This window comes from Maylandia zebra, linkage group LG9 (genome assembly GCF_041146795.1).
Source record: "Maylandia zebra isolate NMK-2024a linkage group LG9, Mzebra_GT3a, whole genome shotgun sequence".
Taxonomy (NCBI): Eukaryota; Metazoa; Chordata; class Actinopteri; order Cichliformes; family Cichlidae; genus Maylandia; species Maylandia zebra.
The window spans coordinates 33,514,246-33,537,997 of NC_135175.1; the positions used below are offsets into that span (position 1 = coordinate 33,514,246).

General features: G+C 40.7%; 1 protein-coding gene across 1 annotated transcript; it reads left to right on the plus strand.

Moving 5' to 3' along the window:
• Positions 1-2,017: 2,017 nt before the first annotated feature.
• Positions 2,018-22,440, plus strand: cip2a (cellular inhibitor of PP2A). Its single transcript, XM_024803643.2, has 22 exons — positions 2,018-2,132; positions 2,324-2,456; positions 2,675-2,822; positions 7,421-7,533; positions 8,096-8,190; positions 8,300-8,396; positions 8,631-8,753; positions 9,160-9,305; positions 9,381-9,456; positions 12,970-13,191; positions 13,331-13,493; positions 14,225-14,372; positions 16,036-16,135; positions 17,662-17,780; positions 17,872-18,052; positions 19,268-19,342; positions 19,568-19,678; positions 20,134-20,330; positions 20,782-20,895; positions 20,979-21,061; positions 21,372-21,511; positions 22,085-22,440. The coding sequence occupies exons 2-22, from the start codon at positions 2,355-2,357 to the stop codon at positions 22,229-22,231; spliced, it is 2,700 nt and encodes an 899-aa protein (XP_024659411.2). The 5' UTR covers positions 2,018-2,132; positions 2,324-2,354; the 3' UTR covers positions 22,232-22,440.
• The last annotated feature ends 1,312 nt before the right edge of the window (positions 22,441-23,752 follow it).

Sequence of the window (23,752 nt, forward strand, 5' to 3'; positions counted from 1 at the left end):
CAGCTGGGGTTTCATCACTGGGCGCAATTTCTTTTTTATTGAACATCATCATCCGTTTAAATACATGCAGTCTTTTTTTTCTTTTTTCAAAATAAAACCTGCAGACAGGAAAACGCCAAAGACACATAAGAAGAACAGAGCGCGGCAGAAAGCAGTGATGGGCCCCTAAGACCATCAGCAGGGTCTAACCACAGTTTCCACACTCAGACACTGAATCAAAAAGATGCGCACACCACACACATCCACCCACCATTGTCTGCAGTCTGCAGAGAATTCAATTAATTTGATCAAAGTCACTGCAGCTTCTCTTGTGTTCTTTAATTTGTTAGACTTCATAGTGTTTGCATGGGCTGCTGAGGTCAGCTGCACATGCATCATCATGTGGATGGATGCAAAGTGCTGCATTTTGCAGTCTTCTTTTCGTCTGCATGTGTCCTAAAAACAACATGCAACCTATATATGGCAACAAGAAACCTCAGTGCTCGATATCCTCTTTCGGCTAGTCACATCACCCTTGAGACATTATTTATGTTTCCTTATGTTTACCTTGTTATGTTCATGTCATTTATTATTATTTTTTCTTTCTTTCTGTGGAATTTGGTCACAGTTCTTGAGCTCCTTTCCAGACTAAAGTGATGTGTTGTAATTGGTATGTTTAACTAAATGACTCATATTATGATAACACAACATGCATCATTTATTTGCCTGCTTCTAAGAAACCAGGCAAATGCAAATGTAATTTTTTAAAGCGGTCTGAGCAGTAGGTAGGGTCTCTGAAGGTCTTTCAGCTTTTCTTTTGTTTTTATTTCAGTGGCTACTTTACCACTTATCTTCAGTCACTCGTACTTTATCGTTTTCAGATTAATGTTTTTTTTTTGTTTGTTTGTTTATTAAGCCACATTGGTGTATGATGATCAAACTGGAAGACCCAGGAGTATGGTGAAGGGAAACAGGAAGCAAATGATGAGATATGACAAATACTACAAGAACTGGACTGAAACATCAGTGACAGACGGTGTCGTGGAGTGCTGAATCCAGATTTAGGAGGAGGAGGATTCAGGAGGAGAGAGTTACAATAATTAATTTCCACAGCTTTCTGTAAAACACAGTGGAGGCTCTGTTGTGGTTTGGGGATGCATTTCAGCCAGGGATGTTGATCTTTTCAAAATTAATGGAATTGTGGAAATAGAAAAATACAGACTGGTTTTGAGGCATTTTCAGCACAATGATGAACCCATACACACTGCAGCCAATGCAGTTAAAGCATTCCTGGATAGAAAACACATTGGAGCACTATCAGTCGTGGATTGGCCTCTCCAGACCCTGATCCTACTGAAGACTACTGAAAGAAATGATGAGAATGGTTGCCTAAGAAAGTTCAGACCACGTTGAAGAAAACAGGTGGTTATATAAAAAACTGATGTATACTCTTGTTGCTATTCTAACAAGGGTATACATCAGGACAGGAAAATATGCTGTATTTTCTTGTATGACGATTCAATAAATTGATGACCCCCCCCCCCCCCCCCCCCCCCACACACACACACACACACACTGTTTTGGTTTCTATTTTTTGGTGAAAAGTATACTGTGGAAGAAACAGTTTGCTGTTATTTCTTTTAGAGTAAACCTTACAGGGGTTTGTGTGTAAAAATCAATTACATTTGTTGATAAGTAATTCAATAAAATAAAATTTTCTGAAAGTCATGTTTCAATGTAAATTTATTACATTTAAATAAATGTAATAATTTAATTTAATTTAATTCACTTTTCACTGTTGAACTACTACGGGTAATTGTTGCTCCGCCCCCTCTTGTTACGTGTATTCTCACATGGTCTCGTCCCTGTAATAAGGGTGTGCATTTTCAACAGCTTAATCTATTTTAAGCCATTACCATTAAATTCCTAAGCATTGTTTCAATCTGGCTCTTAAAACCCTTGTTCATTTTTAAAAATTGTGTAAATATGGCACCAAATAATCAATTATAATGTCGTTAATATTGATTTCATTTATTGTCTCCCCCTTTCTCGTACATGGTACGATCCCTTCCCGTTCGAAGTTGAAGCGGGAGGAAGCTGTCGATGTGTTGCCGGTTGTTGATGTTTCTCTGAAAAAAGAAAAGGCACCGCAGGTATATTATTTATCGAATTGACATTTATCATATTTATCGTAATTTAATCTTATGTTTTGAATAAACGAGTCACAGTTTCAGGCTTTTATGATTAGTTTATTTTCTGTTGTCATTACAATGAAAGATAAGCTGGCTAGCTAGTGTTAACACGGACATTGGTTGTTTCTCTCTTGTCTCTCTCTTTGACAAAGTCTCCTTACAGTGCAGTTTTTGTTGTACAAGATGGACGTGACGACCTGTCTGAAGTCTCTGCTGCTGGCTATACAGCAGTACAGAGACAGCAGGACAGCGCAGCACGCAGCGCAGCTACAAAAACAGGTGGAGGTGAGCTAACTGTTCAGTTTATACATCCGTCAAACTGGAGAATAACACCTGAGTGGCTTTATGAGGCACCACGTGAGGCAAGCAGTGGTTTGGGAGTAGAATATACAAAGTAGGGGTTTGCTGTGCAATAATTTGGCCTGTGATTACAACTCAAAATGCTGTTGGGGATATGTGTATCGTATCCCTGTGTAGTTTACGTACATGCCGTGTGTTTGCAGAAGCTCTCGGGCCTAAAGTGCGAGCAGCTGCTGTCCTCAGCTCAGGTTCTGCCCAGCGAGTGTGTGAGTGGGCTGGTAGAGCTGGCTGGAAACCCAAGCACCAGCCCCACCCTGACGAGCTCCATCATCTCCCTGCTGTCACAGCTAGGTACGGAAGACCTCTTCATACTTTATACACACTTCAGCACCAGTAATGGACCATCACCTGAGTGCTCTGGCATTTTGAATTCAAGTTTATTAGTTAACTAAAACTTTGTTTTTTAGTTAACTAAAACTTTGTTTTTTCACAGAAATGTGAAATTCCAGAAAAGTCCCAGATTTGAGTCTTTATGTGATTGCTTCTGTCAACCCAACAAGCATTAGGGGCCTTTGCAATCATGTCATAGGGATGTAGTTTTATCTAAATGGCATAAACTATTGCGTTTATATTGTAAGCAGAGGAGTAGTTGCCAGAGCAAAAGTATTTAAAACATTCACAGACAACTTAATCTGTATCGGTTGTCATTATGAAAGTGTTGTAAAGCCTTCTTTAGGCATCACAAAGCTGCTGGCGGGGTTTACCAAAGAGGCACCGTGTCAGTTTTGTGGCTGAAAGCTGCCGGGCAGATTAATGTGACAGTGGTTTTACAAAACAATCCCATGGGAGCGGAAAATTCTTTAGGTGATCTACTAACGGTGTACTAATTTCTTGCATTCAGTTCATTTCAATAATTATCTCCAAAGAGCATCACAGATTAGTGGCTCAGAAATGAGCACACCCGATGAGGGAGTCTGTTGAAGCCAGGGATGCTATAACAAAAGTAATATAGTGAACACGCAGGTTTTACACATGTCCCTCTCTGAAAACGGTGTGACAAATGAGAGGAGGTTGAAGAACAATCAATATATTTTTCTATAAGGTTGAACTTATCTGATAGAATTCGTTAGGGACTGTTATAAGGTCCTGAGGTCTGAGACTTGGGTGGAGCGGAGGATTTATCTTGAAGACAGCTGTATTACCACAAACTGTCCCACCGTATACATCTGTGTGTAACAGCTGATCTGTACAATGTGCAGAAGAACACAAAGTAATTGCCATCGCCTCTGTCAGTGCGCCCAGGGCGGCTGTGGCTACAATGTAGCTTGCCATGACCAGTGTGTGAACGTGTGTGTGAATGGGTGGATGACTGAATGTGTAAAGCGCTTTGGGGTAGAGCAGGGCGATATGACCAAAATTATCACGATGTACATTTGAAAATTTGCGATAACGATATAACTGACGATATAATTGACACTAGACAAAATGCTTTACAACTCCACAACTTTATTAGTGGGGGAAAAAACCAAACCATCAATGTATTTGCACTTAAACAAGCAGCTGTTTTTTATGTGCATTAAAGTTATATAAAAATGTAACAGTGCAAATGCAAATTCTTTGCTGACAGTTTAGCCAAAAGGCGTTTCCAGTGGAAACTGGCCGACATATCCTCAGCATAACCATGTAGAATATCCACAAAACTTAAAAAGAGGTTAAACACACACAATACCGTAACACTATGTTGAAGCACAGTACGTATCACTCCGCGAGGCTCCTGCCCACGATAGCCGTGATGCTCTGACAATCCATCAAGCGGTGCGGCTTCGTAGCTTAGCAAAGTTGTACTAAAACATGTGACAGATTTTTGAGCGCCGTGTACATAAACTCGTTTCGAGGTCAGTAAACACAACCAGAGTTCATACATAAGGCACACGGGATTATAAGGGGCTCTGTCAACTTTCAGAAAAATCAAAGGATTGATTTTAAGTGTGCTGTATTTTCCAAACAACACGGTAATAACGACGGCCCGCTAGCATGCTCTACCACAAATAGTGCTTTGTTGTGTATCTGACGGACGAAAGCTAAACCAGTTCCACACCACTGAAGTTGCAGCATTTTTACAAACCAGTTCTGGTTCATCTGTTTCATTCAACGATCCACTTTCGCTCTTCTCATTCTGCGTAGCCACCATGTGCGTATGTAAACAAAGGCACTGCGCACGCGCGTTTTACCCATATTCTATCGCCATATTTCATTTTCTTATCATTGCCCAACATTACACCGGTATCACCGTGAACGGTATGATAGGGCCCAGCCCTACTTTGGGGTCCTTAGGGACTAGTAAAGCGCTATACAAATACAGGGCATTTGCCATCAGATCTCAACTTCTCTGAAGACATATGGCATGTGTGTGTGCATTTTTTTTTTTTACCTTGAAATACCAATCATTACATGACATAAAGAAAAAAGATCAGTGTGTCGATTTATGCATGTGACACAGTAATGTGTAACTTCAGCACAGGGACGGGTTAGGATCAGAGTGTAAATAACATCTTGTGTTCTTTGCACATCGACACTGTCAAAGATTCCTATGTGGTTGAATAGTTTGGAATAAAACAGCTCTACTCTGGATGAGTCCTACCTCCACCTGAGTCGTCAGATATATGTGTAACTCTTGAGGTTAATGCTAGAATAGAGGGACAATTCAAAATTCACCAGATAATGAGGCAGAGGGATGGCATCGCAGTCAGAGGGGTGACCTATCATACAGGGAAGAATAAAAAAAGAGAGGAGAAAATGTAAGCACCATGTAGGAACTAATGAAGATGGGCACACAGATGACTTTGTTCTTTAATTCAGTCTGAAGTTTTATTACTTTTCCTGTGTTATAGCCGAGCAATTTAAATTTACCGCTGTGGTGAAATAACCTTAAAAACAAGTCAAATGTGCACACCTGTGACCGATATGCTCTTCTGCATAAAAAACTGCACTTCACATGCGATTACAATGCCTCCCTGAGCTGTTGACAAGAACCTTTCATAGTATAACTGGTCCAAACACTAAGTCTGTGAAGGTTCTCAGTCATCCAGGTCATCGTAGTCTAAGGAGCTTGGAAATAAAAGCGTTCTTTAAGTTGCTTGAAGACGTTTCACCTCTCATCCAAGAAGCTTCTTCAGTTCTAGGGTCAAATGGTGGAGAGTCCCAGATTTAAGCACTGCGGGAGTAACCCCCCCGAGAGGGACAAAATGACCCCCTAATGATGCTTTACCTAATCACATGAGCCAAGGTGTGAAAACAGATGTAGGTCACAATCAGCCAAGGTTTTGGGTGAGCTCATTGTGAAACCTGGTCCCACCCTATCATGTGGTTTCCTGAGGTCAGATGGCAAAGGGTGTGAGTGGGCATTAAGGCGTCTGGGAAGGGATCTCAAGCTTCTCAGATGAGAGGTGAAACGTCTTCAAGCAACTTAAAGAAGTCCAGACGCTTTTCTTTCCAAGCTCCTTAGTCCAAACACTAAAACTGAAAACTAAACTCAAACGAGCAAATCTGGAACTGAAATTAAACTGAGTGGAAATCAAATTCAAAGAGAACTAATGTGGAAGAAGTCATAAGAAAATCTAAAGCATCAGTAACTTTGTTTACAGCTGTGTGGACATCATACAAAGTGAGTTTTTCACTGCCACAAAGACTGTTACAGGTTCGAGCTCACACATCAAATCTCCGGCTTTATATAAAATATTGTCGTTCCGCGCTTTCAAAGTATTTCTGCGATGCAGTGTTATTTTATGGAGCCGAACAATACTTGACAATTGTTGATTATACAGGCATAATATATAGAAATACATGGTGCCACTGGCTTGAAAATGTGTGTGTGTGTGTGTGTGTGTGTGTGTGTGTGTGTGTGTGTGTGTGTTTTTGTTTTGTTTTTTCAAAATTAAAACAAGTCTTAACTTTGATTTCAGGATTTCAGAAATCTACAGTAATTTTTTCCAATTCAAAACCAAAACTTTCATTCATTGCCCTTTACTACAGTGTTCTTACTACCTCACATGTTTAACTCATGTCCATACTGCAGGCAGAGGGGAGGGGAGTCAGACCTAGTGCTGTAAGACCGGACATTAGAACAGGAATGTTTTGAGAAGCCTGAGCATGGACAATGTGTAATCTGGGGCTTTGAAGTTTAAGTATTATGATTCCTAGAAGGGAAATAAGAACCTTGTCAGGTAATCAGTAATCTAGGATCCAGATGTTCTCATCCCTGGTTTTATCCAGTTCAGTCAGTTCAGACAGATTCTTCGATATAAGGGAGTCCAAATTAAGAAATGGTCTGTGGTAAGGGGGAAAGAATAAATCCCTCTGAAAAGTGAGACCTCTCTTAAAGATAGTTCAACAAGTCTCCCTTAATCTGCTAAGACCATAGAAGGATGGTTCACAGCCTGGTGTTCTACGTGTAGCTTATACATATATATATATATACTCCTGCACAGGCTTCTCAGACCCTGGTATGTCCTCTGAGGTTTCACCGTCTTTTCTCAATGTCAGGCCCTCTTTCAGCTCATCTCCTTACAGCACTAAGTATGGCTGCCCTCCTACGGTTCTGAGTAAAATCATGTCTGCCTCAAATATATGTGCAGTATGTGGATTTCCACTGTTTTTACAAAATTCCGATAATAACAGCAAACTATTTGTTTGTGTGCCGAACTTTTCACAGTGTGCTGGAAGCTAACCTTTGAATGCATAAATAATCAGAGGCCAGTTGGTCAGTTAGGTTTATTATTGTCTCCCAAAGAATCCTATCGTATTGGGTCAGGAAACTGCTGCATCAGTAAGCAGAGAATAGTAAACAGAATGTATAGTGTAGTAAGAATAATAATAAAAAAAGGATGTTTATGATTTCTGAGACAGAAAATCTAAATGCTAACGACTTCATAAACACTCATTCCTCACAGCCTGCGACGATCAGAGCCGGGAGATTTTGCACAGCAGCTACAACCTCACCAGCACCCTGGCTGCTGTCATACACTGTCACAGCAACACACCTAGGGAGGCTCTGGTGCTGCAGGTAAGCCCATCAATACAGTCGGTGTGCTGCTAGCTGGGGGTGAGACTCAAGCAATTACAGGAAACGTCGTAGCTGTTTTCACACAAACTGAAGCCCTGAAGTCTTCTAAACATTACCGTCAGCTTGTGCGAGCACAAATGTCTCTGCCAGTTCACAGTGACAGAAAGAAAGACAGAAAGAAAGTGCCGTGGTGCTTCTGCTCTTGGTGTCCTTGACATTTATACAAGTTAAAGCATATTTCATGAGCAAAATGTAAAATTGAGAATTGTGTTTTACAAGAAACTCTTTACCCCTTGAAGGCATACAAGGACTAAGCACTGAAGCCCTTTCCTGTACTGAGCAGAACAAACTGTGTGTGCACCAGGAGCTCGTGAGGGTAGTTTCTGCCTGTGCAGACAAACCCAAAACTATTCCAATAGTGGTCAAACCAAATCTTTATTAATATAGATGTAGTAATTACCTGAAGCAGATTTATGACTGTACTATCTACTCGACAGACTTTTACCTTTTAGCTTTGAGTCTTTCTCTAAAACTGTCTGTGTCGTGTTGCTCTGTATTTCAGTGCCTCCAGGTGCTGCAGAAGCTGACCTACAACACTCGCATCTTCCAGTCCGCCAGCTGCATCCACGAGCTCATCACTTTTCTCATGACCAACATGTGAGAAACACATCTCATCTCTGCCTTTATGTTATACTGAAATACTGCTCTTTATGTTTTGATTCATTATGTTTCAATTAACGAGATTACCGACGGTCTTTCATCACAGCCAATCTCAAAATGAAGACGTTGTCATGTCATGTCTCGGCCTCTTGGCCAATCTCTGTCGCGACAACATCTCCGTGCAGATCTACATCAAGTCTCTGGTGAGTTTCTGCTGATTCACATACAAGAGGAAGAGTTCTAAGAATTGGAGGCCCGAGAAATTCATGAGCTGTAAACCGCAATCATCAAAATTAAACCAAAAAAGGCCTTTAAATATTTCACAATACAATAATAGGATACTCTAATGTTTTTGAGATGCACTATTCAGTTTTTTGGGCCACATGCATTTATTGTTGGTGACCAGTAGGAGTGAAACTGGTTATGTTGTTTTGTAGGACAACGTGAAGCAGTTTTATCGCACACTGATCAACTTTCTGGCGCACAACAGCCTGACTGTGGTGGTCTTCACGTTGTCTATACTGGCCAGCCTCAGCCTGAATGAGAAGGTTGGAGAGAAGGTAGGTGAACTCTGCTGGGATCTGCGCTTAACAAAGTGTCTAAAGACGAAACAAAGAAATCTTTCTGTAAATGTTCACAGACTGGACTGAAAAAGAGTGAAAAAGCAGCTAACGTCCAAAAATCAGAAAACTTTGAAAGAACTCCAAAAAAACCTGGAGAACTTTTGCTCAAAAAACACTTTTTATAAAAAATTACAAGCCAATCTGACAAAATGTCATCAAATGAGACTCAAGACTTCTGCAGGTCTCTGCCATGACTCGATTTTTTTTTCTTAACAGCAGAAACAATTGTTCCTTTTTTACTTTGTTCCTATTTTCTCTTCTCGTTTTTATCTGTTGAACAGTAAACAACATTCATGCTGATTCACATAATATCCTGTCTCTAATCTCTGGGATTTCCTCGTAGCTCTTTGATGCAAAGAACATCCATCAAACGTTCCAGCTTGTGTTCAACATCATCGTGAATGGTGATGGTACTCTGACGAGAAAATACTCAGTCGACCTTTTGGTTGATTTGTTAAAGAACCCCAAAATAGCTGATTACCTAACAAGGTATGCAGATAATTCACAGCTCTTTTCCTGAACAGCTGCTTTAAAACTCCGCTGAAAGCCTTTGTCCATTTCCAGGTATCCCCACTTCTCGGCATGTGTGTCTCAAGTGTTAGGACTGCTGCATTCGAAAGACCCGGACCCTGCAGCCAAGGTGAGAGACGACAAATATGATAACCCACACCAGCTGTGCTTAACTCTGTAAGTTCCCAGTATTTCCTGAAACCATCACGTGTGACACAGTTTGCATCAGACGTGATGCCGCTGACGTCAACACTGACCTTCTTGTGGCAACAAAGTGGGTCGCTCTTAGACAGTAAATTCCAGTGCGGTCCGTGATGAGGTGCAAACTGTGCAACAAGCCCAGCCATGTGACTTCCTCGCTACTAAATATTCCACAGTCAGCTGTTAGTGGTATTATCACAAAGTGGAAGCGATTGGGAGTGACAGCAACTCAGCCACAAAGTGGTAGGCCATGTAAAATCACAGGGCGGGGTCAGCGTATGCTGAGGAGCAGTGCACAGAGATCACTACAGACCTCCAAATTTCACCTGGTCTTCAGATTAGCTCAGAGGCAGCGCATAGAGAGCCTCATGGATTGGGCTTCCATGGCTGAGCAGCTGCGTCCAAGCCTTACATCACCAAGCGCAACGCAAAGCTTAAAATGCAGTGATGTAAAGCACGGCGCCACTGGACTCTAGAGTGGGCAGATGTGTTCTCTGGAGAGACGTTGGTGGAGGGGGGATTATGGTGTGGGGTTGTTTTTCTGGAGTTGTGCTCAGGCTCGTCGTTCCACTGAAAGCAGCTCAAGGATACCAAAACATTTTGGACAATTTCATGGTCACAACTTTGTGGGAACATTTTGGAGATCATCTCTCCGTGTTCCAACATGGCTGTGCACCAGAAACAACACAAGGTCCACAAAGACATAGATGAGTGAGTTTGATGTGCAGGAATTCGACTGGCCTGCACAGAGTCCTGACCTCAACCTGATAGAAGGCCGACCCTATGAATGAAGAATGGGCTGTCACTCAAGTTCATATGCACATGAAGGCAAACAAGCAAGTCCTGCTCAAACAAAAGGTAGCACTCAGTTAAACTTCAGGGATATGAGCATGTCCAGGTAAGAAGCAGAAGCCTGGGTGGATCCGTTTCACCTACTTTGATGCAAATGACAACAAGAGGAGCGCGTTCAGCATGGCTGAGGGATAGAAAGCTGTACTTTAGTCTTAGTTTTGTCTTTATGGCTCTGAGACGTCTGTCTGAACATCAGCGAATTATTGTTAACGTCTGCACCATCACGGCGTCTTCAAGCAGCACAAAAGCTTTGCATCAAATCACGGAGCAACTTCAGGATATGCTCACGTCTGTTCAGTGCAGCCACTGAACCACATTCTCCTTTCAAGGCTTACAGACACAAACTCACTCATTTCTGCACTTTAACACATAAAATTAATATATTTAAAAACATATAAAACAATAAAATGAATTCCTGAGGTAAATACAAATGTTTTTTTGTTTTTAGACAAATAATTATTTTAAATATTTCTTACTGCTCGTTAATAAGACAGAAGTATTTCATATCCTGTTACTTAATCGATTGTTATCAATTTGACAACACACACCACACTTGTACGAATCACAGTTTCAAAGTTCTAGACTTGGCTGACATTGAAGACCTTTGAGGTTTGACCAGAAGAACGATCGATCCAGCGAACGCTGAGGGTCACAGAGGGAGAGCTGCTGTTTCAGCACTGCAGAGAGGCTGTAATGTGCTTCAGTGGAGCTGTTTAGTGTTTGGTTTCACAGCTTATTTTGGGACCTGGTGTTGAAATTCTAACATAAATATCTGTGTTAACTCAAAATGAATAACTGAAGTCAAACGGACAGAAATGTCCTTGGTGAGCACAAGAGCTGAAAGGAGTCTCACTCTGGATTACTGAGCGTGCGTACAGATGGTCCAAACGTGTTCCTGTGTGGTTTTGCTGTTGTTGTTTTGTTTTGTTGTGCAGCAGTTAAAGAAAGCTGTTCTCACACAGACTCACATGTTTTTTCTTCCTCTTATAACTGGACAGCAGCGTTTCTGATAAACCGGTGTCTCCTATTAACTGATGACAGTGAAACAACGCTTTCAGGAGCTGCTGCCGACAAACCAGGAAATAAATGCAAGGAATATTTAGTCTTTAAAAATGTTAATGTTGCTTTTTTGTAACAGCCTGTTCTCTCATTATTTGTGCGTGCAGGTTTAAGTGGTTACGTTTGAGTTGAACGATTCTGCAGCTGTCAGCGTTTTTATCAACTGCTGCCTTATAAAGAGACTGTGCAATACATTAAATGTCATGATGAGTTCATTTTTAGTTATTCTGGAAGAACAGAAGCAGAAATGACCTCATACTTTCTTAAACTGAAAAACTAAACTGAAATGATAAAAATCTTCTATCAAAAACTGGAACTAAACTGAACTAAAAAGAAACAATAAAACGTCCCAAAACCCGAAAGGATTCAACTTGAATTTCGATTTTAATTGTCAGATCTAGAGGTTTTCTTACATTTGTTCAGGAGTTTAAACAGAAACTGAAATTGATTTTTAAATTTAGGAAACTGTTGATTTTAAAGTCACTCAGTGTGTTTCCTTGAAATGAAAACGTGATGCTGTAAAATATCAAAAACCGCGAGCGCAAGAGGAAGCAGGGCAGGGGCTTCACGGCATTTTGGTTGCACTTTACCTTTGATGTTTGAATTGAAGAATGAAACGCTGTAAAAACTGTAGTTAATAGTTTTAATATTAACAAGCAATACAATTATGTTGTTTAACTGGTTCATAGCTGGTTTGCAAACCTTTTTTTTGTGATCTCAGCTGAAAAGCTGTTGGACATTTGTTGGTTATTATTTGGTCGATGGTTTTATATCACAAGACCGAACTTGTTCAGTTTTGCTTTCATCTTTCATGTTTTGCTTTCGCTACCTTTTCCATGATGCTCAGGAACTAATAATGCAGGTTTAGGAACTCATCATGGTTTGGGTTAAAATATCAGGAGTGAAACCTGTGACAATGTGTAACGTGACATGTGTCACAAAAGCAACGGCAACAGATTTTTTTAAATAGATACTTTTTATATACATACTAACATAAATATACAAATGTGCCATAATAATATTATTAATAATGATAATAATGTTGCAAAAATTTTGTTATATATAGATTCGTCTGTTCACAATTTATCAATAAATAAATAGATATTCAAGTTTCAGTGGTACAAAACTGAGAAAAGTATCAGATGTTTGTTGCAGTTTTATTCGATTTTTAGTCAATTCTGTGATTATTATAAGCTTGAAGCTGCTGCTCGTATTACTCACAGGTTATGTTGAAATTTGGGTGTTTTGTTCTCTGAAGTTTATCTAAAGATTGTAAGCAGATGCATGAAGATGCTTCTGCTGTCTACTGTGAATATGATCAGACTGTTCCTACTCTTAATCAGCATCCATTCTAACATATAAGACAGAAAATGGAAAAGCATTATCGGCCCACCTTGAGTTTTACTGCATGATTGCACACTTGCCTTTTTCTGCAGCCTATTTTTGGATAAAGGGGAAGGAAAGCCTTTGTAAGCCATGCTCAGCTGCTACAAACCTTCATCTTGATGTGTGTTACGTGTGTGCTTCGCAGGTGTTGGAGCTTCTCCTTGCCATGTGCAGTGTCTCAGGTCTGCGCTCGCTCCTGTGCGAGGTGGTTTTCAAACCGGCGGGACCTAAACTCAGAGCCGCAGGACGGGACGGTGGACGCAAGGCGCAGTGTGGGCTGGCACTGGTGCAGTGGCTGAGCTCGCCCGTGGAGGGTGGCGAATCTTGCTCTCTGCAGGTCCTGCAGCTATTGAGCGAGCTACTGGAGGTAAGGTAGCCCCACTGGGATACAGGGGAGCGGTCTGACAGTGGCAGAACCTTTTCTTCTGATTACCTGGAAGCTGTAGTCATGATTAAAATAAAATTTGTTAGCTGTCCACCCACTTCTCTTCCTGTCCTCCATCCAGGAGACACTGGGAGCAGAGAGTATGCCTGATTCTACACTGAGCTTTGTGGAAATGTTGCTTCCGACACTGTTAGGGCTGCTGAAGGGCCTCAATCTCTCACAGGGAGATGCTCACCTGAGAAAACACTGTCTCCGCATCAGCTACGTCACCAGCCTGCTGCTAAATATCCTTCTCGTTACCCTGCCGCCCTGCAGTCTGTCTGTATCTGCACATTAGGGGTGGGGGAAAAAATCGATACTGTGTAGTATCGTGATATTTTGTTTGCTAATAATGTATCGATACAGGGACAGCAGAAATCGATATTTTGTTACAAAAAAAGTTTTCGTGGACTGGAACTCTGACTTCAGAGCATGTTGATCCTTTTTCTGAGCAAGAATCCTGACATTCCTTCACTGTCCAAATGTGTTTAACTTTTTTTATTGCAGCAATAAACATGACAGTTTGCTTATTTTAATTTAAGCCATGTTTTATTTTAATTAAGTTTAAAACTTTATTTAATGTAAAATTATATTTTGTTTTAATTTACTTTCAAATTCTTCAGTTGCTGAATGGGCTGCATAGTTTTCATAAATTGCATAGTTCAGAATAGCTATAATTGTACCAGATTGTTGCATTCAGTTAAGTTGGACTAGACTGTAATACAAACCGTTCAGTTTGTCAACAATAAAACTGAAATGAGAGAAAGACTGAGTGCGAGACTTTGATATTAGATAAAATGAATATTGATAAAGTTTACCTTTATGTACAGAATCTGAATATCGCAAAATATTTTAAAAAATTGCAATAATATCGTATCGTGCGTTAAATATTGTGATAATATCGTATCGTGGGTTGTATGGTGATTCCCACCTCTACTGCACATGTCTGATTCCTTCGAAGCCTTAACTCTCCCACTCCTGTGCACAGAGGATGCCACCAGATCCTTGGTGTCCTGTCAGATAAGCGCTCAGCTGTGCCTCTCACAGGTTGAAGCTCTTCTCTCATGTTGTCATAGCAGCAATCCACTCAGCTGTCTGCTTCCCAGCTCTGACGATGATCTCAGGTGAGTGAAAGCTCTGACGATGTTTTGCTCAGATTTTTCTGGGTTCAAGTGATTTTTAGAGATGCTAGAAAAGCAGTGGGATTTCCAGACCGTGCATTATTAATGCAAAATACAGCTGCACTGCTTTATGTGATCAGTACTTTGTACTCACATTGTCTCTAAAAATCTTTAACTCTTTACCCCTTGAAAGTCTACCATGAGTAATACTTGAAGCTCTTTTCTTAACTGAGTGGTTTCTGCCATTTTTCAGGTGTTTGCATCAGAAGTTAGTGAGGGTGGTCTCTGCCCATGCAGCTACCCGAAAATGATTCTTAGTGTTGTCAAACTGCATCTTTTTGATATTTACTGACGTGTCAAACCTCGTCAGTAAAGGTGCAGTGGAGATAATCAAATGTAATTATGGAGGGAAACGATTTCAGAAAATCCCCTAAAACAGCCGTGCTGAGCCAAGTCAGCCATGCTCCATTTATTGGTCACTGTTGTTGGTTGTTATGAAACTTCACCCACTGGCTCTGATATGTAGAGAAAAACACCAACCAACCATCAACACAGCCCACGAGCTGAACCAAAGATGTCAGCAGCCCAGGTGAATCCTCTGCTGGGATAAGCTGGCTAATGCTAACATGATGCCCAACAAGCTTTGGGAGAACGTCTGTTTGTTGTTGTTGTTTCTTTAAGAGGCCATTCTCAATTACACAAAGAGCCACAAGCAAGAGTAAACATGAGCGACACAGCGCTGATCTACATAACAGATAAGGAAAGCAATCCACCAAATGCTGTATCAACTTTTATTTTTATTTTTAAAGAGCTGTGCAGACTTGCTACAGTCATTCACTTCACTTCTACAGAGGCATCCGCTAAGCAATCCACTATGTAATTAACTAAAACTAGACTAAAAACTGAAACTACATATGAAAAAACATTTGAGTTCATTCAAGTAAAAATATAACAAACAAGACTTTTGAGAAAAGTTTAAGCTATTTTAGGAACTCAAAAAACAAATGAAAATATAAAAACAGGAAATATCCTCAGTGTTACTGCTTGTTAATCTGGTACAGTTTGGTATCATAACTTAGCTGATGAGGCTTTGGTGGGCGTGTTTATTGAGTCATTGGCTGTCTACAGACCCAAGACTGTCCTTCATACAATAACATATTAAACTTAACGCTGAAACTAATGTAATGAGGCCCTTTTAAAAGGACACCACACTTGCAGACCTCTGCAGCTGGCGTGCAGACTGCACAGACGACGTTCAGAGAGCTGCAGTCTGTGCATCAAAAGAACAACTGACACGGGCCACTTTACACCACCAGTATAGATGTGTCTGTGACTTAACAGACACATGTGAAATGGATCACTCTATACTTAGTATTGTTACTATTGATAACAGGATTTAAGCGAAGGCGTTTGCCCACTTACATACTTAGAAAGGCCTTAAAATGCTTCCTTCCCACAGAGCTGCAAATAACATTCAGGCACAAATGTAAGTTTGAAAAGTCAGCTGCCACCCTGATCCTGAAACAGCTTAAATCAGCTTTTCATGATGAATTAAAGAACTCATAGACATAATGTTATGTTATTATGTTGAGTTAATTTAGCTGATGAAAGTTTTCTAACTACTTTTGAGGTATTTTAAGATATTAAAGTGTGTGTGTGGTTTCAGTCAGGTGTGTGCAGAAGCTCTGCTGAAGACCCTGGAGTTGATGAGCAAACTGAGACAGCATGTGAAGGACATGGAGACCAGCTTCTACAGGATGCTGCAGGTATTACATACAGGCTGACGTTATTTACCTTCCGTACATTCTCACTGACTGCATGTTTTTAGTAGAGATGGCACGATACCACTTTTTTATGTCCGATACCGATACTGATATCATAAATTTGGATATCTGCCGATACCGATATGAATCCGATAGTGTTTTTTTAATCAACAAAAGTGTTTTTTAAAATATCTTGCTGCATTTTGCAAGTCTGCAAGTTCATACTCAAGTTTAAAACAACAACTACACTAAAGCTATTCTGTTATACCTGTATGCAAAAAAAAATATTTCATAGTTCAGCAATACTGATCAATCTAATAAACTTAAACCTACACCATCCTCCCTATTCTGGTATTTTAAAGAGTACTTAGCAGAAATATTAAGCAACCTAACTAATAGGGTTCCAACTCCCAGCAACAACAAAAATAAATAAATAAAAAATAGGGAACCACCCCTCACGCTCCACCTCATGATGCTTAATCGACGTAATCAACCTTAATTTGATGCAGTGTGGAAAAAAAATGCACAGAAATCAATTATTTTTCAAGAAATATTAAATAGATTCAACATCTTTCTTCAACAAAATTGCAGACTGCACAGATTGTACCTTCCCAAAGGAAAAAGTACTATAGTTTACTAGGGTATATATATTAGACTTAATAGTTACTATATACAGTAATTGACTTCTATTCATTTTGCATCAAATTAAAACTTTGGGTGTCAGATAATTATTTATTAAAAGCTCGACATTTTAAATGAGAATAAGAAAGAAAAGTATGTCTTTGTGCCCCCTTTTCCCTGTTAATGCCCTATCAGCCCCCCTGGCTAAACTTTGCTAGATCCGCCCCTGCACAGTTACCAGCCGTCAGCTACGTAGAAAAAGATCCTGGAGTAGAAAGTAATATTAAATAAATTCTAACAACAGCTGATCAAGCTTAAACGTGCTGCTGTTGTTCAGCCGCTGGTTTCCTCTTTCTGGTGCAAAGTGGGCCAAAAGCAAACTAGAGACACGGACTCGCGACAGAAAAGCCGATCAGCTGATCGTTAAGCAGTTTCACGATTGAAGTAGCAGCAAGAAGAGGCAGTCGCTCCATATATCGCTCGTTAAGCTTAACGCAGGAATGCTTTACAAACATTCAGAGATGGACTTACACACTTGCTTTACTTCTCTCGGGGATAACTTTATCGGAGATGAAATGCCGGGTTGCTAGCGAAGCTCCAAATGCTATCCAGACCACCGACAGGTCCCGCATGCCACAGCCGCTCTATCACGTGATGCATACTGCTCCGACGTGCTAACGTTCTGAGGTGAGTTACGGCGTGTTGCAAGTTTTGCGAGGTGCTTTCGTGATATTCAATGGATCGGATTACATTTTTTATTTTTCTCCGATATCCGATCCAGTAATTTAGGTCAGTATCGGACCGATACCGATACGTAATATCGGATCGGTCCATCTCTAGTTTTTAGTGCACGCAGGGTTTTGTGTTCAGTTGAAACGAGTTGTTATTCTCTCTGTTTTATCCCTCAGGACCAGAGGATTGTGACGCCGCTCTCTCTGGCCCTCACGTCCCACCACAGAGACAGTGTGCAGACCGGGCTCTCTCTGCTGTTTGAAGCCACTCCCCTCCCAGACTTCCCCTCGTTCGTGTGAGTCTCATGATCCAAACTACACATTTTTATCCAGAAATATTTAATAGTTCTGTGAATCGTGGACAACATTTCTTTGTTTTTTCTCAAGTCTGGGAGAAAGCATCGCCGCCAACAACGCTTATCGCCAGCGAGAGGCCGAGCTGTCTGTGAAGCGCGTGGCAGTGCAGGAAGTCCCGCCTCTCAGGACAAACACCAGCACGCTGGACTCTTCCAGTGTCCACAGCAAAAGTGTCCACAGTCTGGTGGAGAAGATTCAGACTGGGCTGGAGGTAGAGTGTGCAAGAGTGTTTCTCTGTGACTGTTGAAACGTGAACATTTCCATGGTGGAGGCAAACAGCTGTGATCAGAACATAAGACCAAGATGAAGCATTTTCTTCTTTCATTCAAACAGATTTGATCTTCAGGTGATTTGCTTCTACGGGTTAATTTTTATTAAAGCTGTTAAAGTTTTAAGACCAAAAAAGGTGAAAAAGTTTTACAATAAACGCCTTCAGATCGACTCCTGGAAACTGGGATGGTTGGGTTGGTTAGTCTCTTTCTTTGTTTGTTGTTGTTGTCATCAGATGAAGCATGCTTTACAGACTACACATGTACAAACTAGATTACAGATGCTAGTCAAGGATCGTGGCCTCTCGGTGGCTCACAGCGTGAAGTCCTGCGTTCATTAGTCATACATGATGAGGATCAGTCAGATCAACACAACCAAAAGGGGGAAGACGCCATCTTTTGGTGCACTTTAACAAATGCAAATTAAATTTCATCCTCAAATTAACTATTAGGTAATGTAAATTATCCAAGAACACCACCAGGGTAGCAGTGACCTGTTTAGGCTTTTATTTTATTTATTTTCATTTTAATATTCACATTTTACCAGAAACCATAAGTTGTTTAAATGTCCAAAATTAAAATCAATTGATACAATAAAAATAATTTAAATAAAATCACCTTTTGAGCGTACTGCAGATTATGGGTTCTCTAAAATGTCGTGGCGCCCAACCACATGCGTGTCCTGCATCCATGTTTAACTTTTACTTTGAAATATTTTAGGACCAAAATGTTTTTTGCTTGATTTTTGTAGGTCAAAACAATAAAACGTTGTTTGGACTGCTGCTAACAAAGGAAACGTCTTAAATTACAGAAACAAACGTGATTTATCAAACTTTATAATGTAGCTACAGGCTGTGCACACACAGTGCAGTTTTATTAGATAATGCACAGAAGTAAAAACACTAAAATATTAGATTCTGATATTATTTTCCACTTTTCTTTGTTCCCTGGATAATTTAAAGTCGTCGGGGCCTCGAAAACTGTTTCACAAAGAAATATTTTATTATTTAAAGTGTTTAAAGGTCGTAAAGTTTGGGAACATTTGGTGTAACCCCTGGAAACGGTGTCGGCAACATTTCCAGACAAACAAAACTGTGTCATAAATGTTTTCAAACTTCCCGTCGACGTTTCCACTGAAGTCTGTCTGATGCTTGCAGCTGCAGGAGCAGGTCAAAGACTCGCACGTGTCCGAGATCATCGACGTGTATGAACAGAAGCTGGGCGCGTACGCGGTGAGTACATCAGGCCTAAGCAATGAACACTGCTGTAATGTTGCAGACGAGTAACCACGCAGTTTAAAAATCTGTCATATGTTTGCAGTTTGTTTTTAACAGTCTGATTTTTACTTCTTGAGAGTTATTTGTTGATGTAACACTGAAGCCTCTGCAGGAGCATTCAGACTTTATCTGGATTTTAGCATTTCTGTATCTGATGAAGGTTTCTGTGTGTCTCCTCAGTCTAAGGAGAGCCGTCTGCAGGACTTGTTGGAGGCGAAGGCTCTGGCTCTTTCTCAGGCCGACCGTCTCCTCGCTCAGTATCGCTTTCAGAGAGCTCAGGCTGAGGCTGAGGTAACATGTTTTTATTCTTTCCTTTAGATTTTGATAATACACTGTTTGCAGTGCCAGCTTCTTAAATGTGAGGATCATGTGCTTTATCTTTTTTGTGATGTTAAAACATAAAAAAAAAAAAAAAACATCATAACGAGCTATTTAAACTTTGTTTTTCCTGTTTTTTCTCACATTTTGTGCTAGAAGATTAATAGTGAATAAATACGTGTAATTACGATGTTTAATGCAGTCCCAGGTTGTAGTTTGCAGATGCACTGCGTCACGCTGTCCGTGCCAAATGCTTTTCTGATGTTAAATGTGAAGCAGTGTCAGTGTGAGCACCTCCTAAAATCATTAAATTAAATCAAGCCATGGGAAAGTTCATCTTTGCTTAGAAGTTCAATCACTGATCCTCGCTGTTTTTAGTAAAATCCACTTTTCCTGTATGTTAATTTTGCCCCGTGTTCTGCCCGCAGGCTCGTAAGCTGGGCGGTCTGCTGAAGGACGCCGAGCGGCGGCGCGAGGAGCTGAAGGTGGAGCTGAGCGGCCAGGTGCTGGAGGTGGAGCGCTCCAGAGCTGACATGGAGGAGCTGCTGCAGCACAACTCCAGGCTACAGCGGGACTCTGAGGAGCACCAGGCCCTGAAAGGAGCCTACAACACCCTGCTCAACAGGTCAGAGGCACTTTGGTGAAACCATGGTGGGATTTATTTATTTGTTTGTTTATTTGTTTATTTTGGCTCTATTTTTAATAACAGCTGTAGTTAAACAGTGAAGGTTTTTCTCCTCACACTTCGCTCTCTGAGCCAACACAGTTCAATCTGCACTATTTCCTTTTAACGCCAGTAAGAAGAGGAAAAACACTTTTTTGTGTTTTGATGAAGTTACAGACGCTGGGGTCAAACGTCTCTTTTTTCTGTTCCTTTTTTTGTTCTCACTTTTAAAGTCCACAGTCCTGATCTGTGATCACTGCTGCAGATTTAACCAGTACTGTCCTGCTTTGTTTCCGCCTGAGAGAAATGATCTTATAACACGTGTATAACAAGACTTTATTTCAGGCTGTGGAAATGAAACTTTGGGCTGGTTTATTGGGACGTGCAGATGTGTGACAGTTCTGCTCTGCAGGTTCAATGAGACGGAGCGGCTGCTGAAGGAGGTGCAGGCGGCTCACGTTTCTCTCACCAAACAGACGGACACCCTGAAGAAGAACCACGAAGCCCTCCAGCTGCAGCAAAACAAGTGTGCCACACACACACACACGTGCGACACTTGTTTCCTTTGACCTGAAGACGAGGTTTCTGACGCTCGTTGCTCTTTGTTAGGACGGTGTCATTGTTGCAGGAGAGAGAAGAGGAGATCAGATCGCTTAATTCAGATCTACAGAAGAAAAACGGTGAAATCTCAGGTTGGTTTTCAGTTAATTTCACCGTAACAGACAAATGTGTGTATCCTAAATATGGGAAAGGAGCTTTCACCCCTGAAATCTGATCCCAAGACTCTTCATTCATCAGAGATGTGAGAAAATCTGTGTAACTTTTATTTGTTTATTAGAGCAACGTTTTTATTGTCGCCTGCAAATGTTTGTCTAAAACCGCCTCTGACTGATAAAGTCAAGATTATAAGACATGTTTTTATCAGCGCTGAGATTAAAGACAACCTAAAGGATTTGTAACCTATCCATGAGCCTCAGGAGCACTTTGCTTTGTTCCTGTCAGGTCTGCGTGCTGAACTCCGGGCTGAGGAGGAGAAGGTGAAGGAAAAGGAGCAGGAGAGGAGAGACCTGGAGGAGACGGTGGATGTTTTAAGGAAAGAACTCAACAAAACAGAGCAGGCCCGGAAGGACGCCAGCATCAAGGTAACAGCAGGAGTGCCGATCAAACGCGACACGTTTGCTCCAAGCTACACCTGCAGCTTCTATACCTTTGTTTCCTTAACATGTAAAGTATTTTGTTGGGCTTCTTTTTCTTTTATTTGATGCCTTAATTTTAGCTCATGCATGCACCTGTGATTTGATGGACAATTGACAGAAAAGTCGTTCTCTGTTCTCACGTGTGTGAAGAGATGCTGATAAGAAACAAACGATGCTTGAAAAATGAACAAAGAAAGAAACTAAAATCCTCCAAAAAGGGAAAACAAAATGTCCAAATTCACATAAAGTGAAACGCCTTTTTGACAACTTAATAAACGTAATAAAATAAAATAAAACAGCCTTTTAGATTCAGATCTTTAAAAAAAAAAAATCCCAAAATTGAAGAGCTTGTAACCATCGAGGCGTGAGACGGAGTCAAAAACAGATTCCTGCAGCCTGTCCCAAAGCTTCTGTCCACAGACGAATCCAAGCTTGTCACAGTTTAAGTCGATGATCAGGCAGCAGACAGGAGATAAACCCAGGCTGGTTTCTTGATGTAGAACATTTTCTGTTTTCCAGGCGTCGTCTCTGGAGCTGCAGAAGAGTCAGCTGGAGACGAAGCTGAAGCAGAAGGAGGACGAGTTGAACAAACACTCTGCGATGATCGCCATGATCCACAGCCTCAGCAGCGGCAAGATGAAGAGCGACGTCAACCTGTCGCTCTGAGCAGCGACCGAGCTGCACCGGAGAAAATCTGATTTGAAAAACATCCCCATCAACTTTCAAGACTATAAGCTTGAGCTTTAAACCTTCAGGAAACTTTTTATAGAAAACACTTAATGAACTGTATTAAACACAACTTATATTTTAAAATATGTCAGTTTTTCTGTGTCTGTGTTTTTATTTGGTAAATAAATGATAGATATGTGTGTACATCCTAGATCGTTTTTGTAAATTCCTCTTTTAAAAAATATTTAAAAACGTAACTAAAATAAACTGTAGCCTCGGCCTGCTTTTTGAAATAAATTTTTAATTATCATTTACATATTTATAGAGCTGACGGATGTTTTCAGGCAGATGTTTCTGATTTGTTCAGTATTTTTTCATAATTCTTGTGAACAGAATATTATCTGGCTTCCCAACAGATCAAATAGCGAGATGGTCCAGTCGTCTGATAGGTGAGCCGCAGTCTTTAGGGATGCAACGATACCAGTTTTTTCAAACCGATACGATACCGATACTATAATACAATTAATTGGAAGACAGGTTTTATTATATTCTCTGCCGATAAAAAAATTAAATCTAAAAATGACCACAAAAAAATTTCAAGTGAAAAATAAGCACTTCTGTTAAATTATTGCAGTCTCCACATTGTAATTTTACAAAATATCACTGAACTATTGGCACAGTCTCGAGCTTTCAGAATAATAAATAAACACTTCTGTTTGGAATAAAATAAATACAAATTAGATTTGCGAATAAAATAAACTTTTAAATTATTGCAGTGTCCATATTGTAAACAAACAAACAAACAAAAGAACGAAAGTATTTGGCATTGACGAACGAACTCCTCATCTGCGCGTGGATCATCAGTCCACTGTGCCGTTAAACCGAGGACTGACATCGCGCACACACTGCTTGTCTTTACCTCTTCAGAAAGTTTTGGCACCATTACCTCCCTGATGTATGGGCGGTTGGGAATTTCATATCGCAGCTCGAGGATGCTTAGAAGACGATGCAATCCTATGTTTTCCACGACCGGCATTGGCTGGTCATCCAGAGCGATAAAATGAGTCAGAGCCTCTGTTATTTTAACTGCCCGTGGATTTTCTCTTGACATTTTTCATCGCTTTTCCAAAACCTGAGTTAAAGTTGGCTGTTCCGGTCCACACTGCTGACATTTTGTTTAGCCTAGCTACAGCAGCCTCCAGTTTCTCTCTTTTTTTTAATCTGGAGTCACCAGTCTCACTCGCCTAACCCTGTGCCTGTTTAGCACGGGATGTCCCCCTAGTGGCCAATCTAAAAAACTACAACAGAAATGACAAGCCACCCTCTGATTAATGAAATAAGTTGGTATCGGTTCATGGTATCGGTTAACTTTTACGAGTATGAGTACACACACAATTTACAGTATCGGCCCCGATACCAGTATCGGTATCGGTGCATCCCTAACAGTCTTGTTTAGCCTCCCTGTACTCTAAGCAGGTACAGAGGATGGCTTTATCAGTCCTTAAAAATGGTTCCCAT

Excerpts from the sequence above, each read along its gene's own strand:
- cip2a (XM_024803643.2), top strand. The coding sequence starts at position 2,355 with ATGGACGTGACGACCTGTCTGAAGTCTCTGCTGCTGGCTATACAGCAG. Across the intron at positions 19,679-20,133 it reads GAGCTCAGGCTGAGGCTGAG|GCTCGTAAGCTGGGCGGTCT; the intron begins GTAACATGTTTT and ends TTCTGCCCGCAG. Across the intron at positions 21,512-22,084 it reads GGAAGGACGCCAGCATCAAG|GCGTCGTCTCTGGAGCTGCA; the intron begins GTAACAGCAGGA and ends TCTGTTTTCCAG.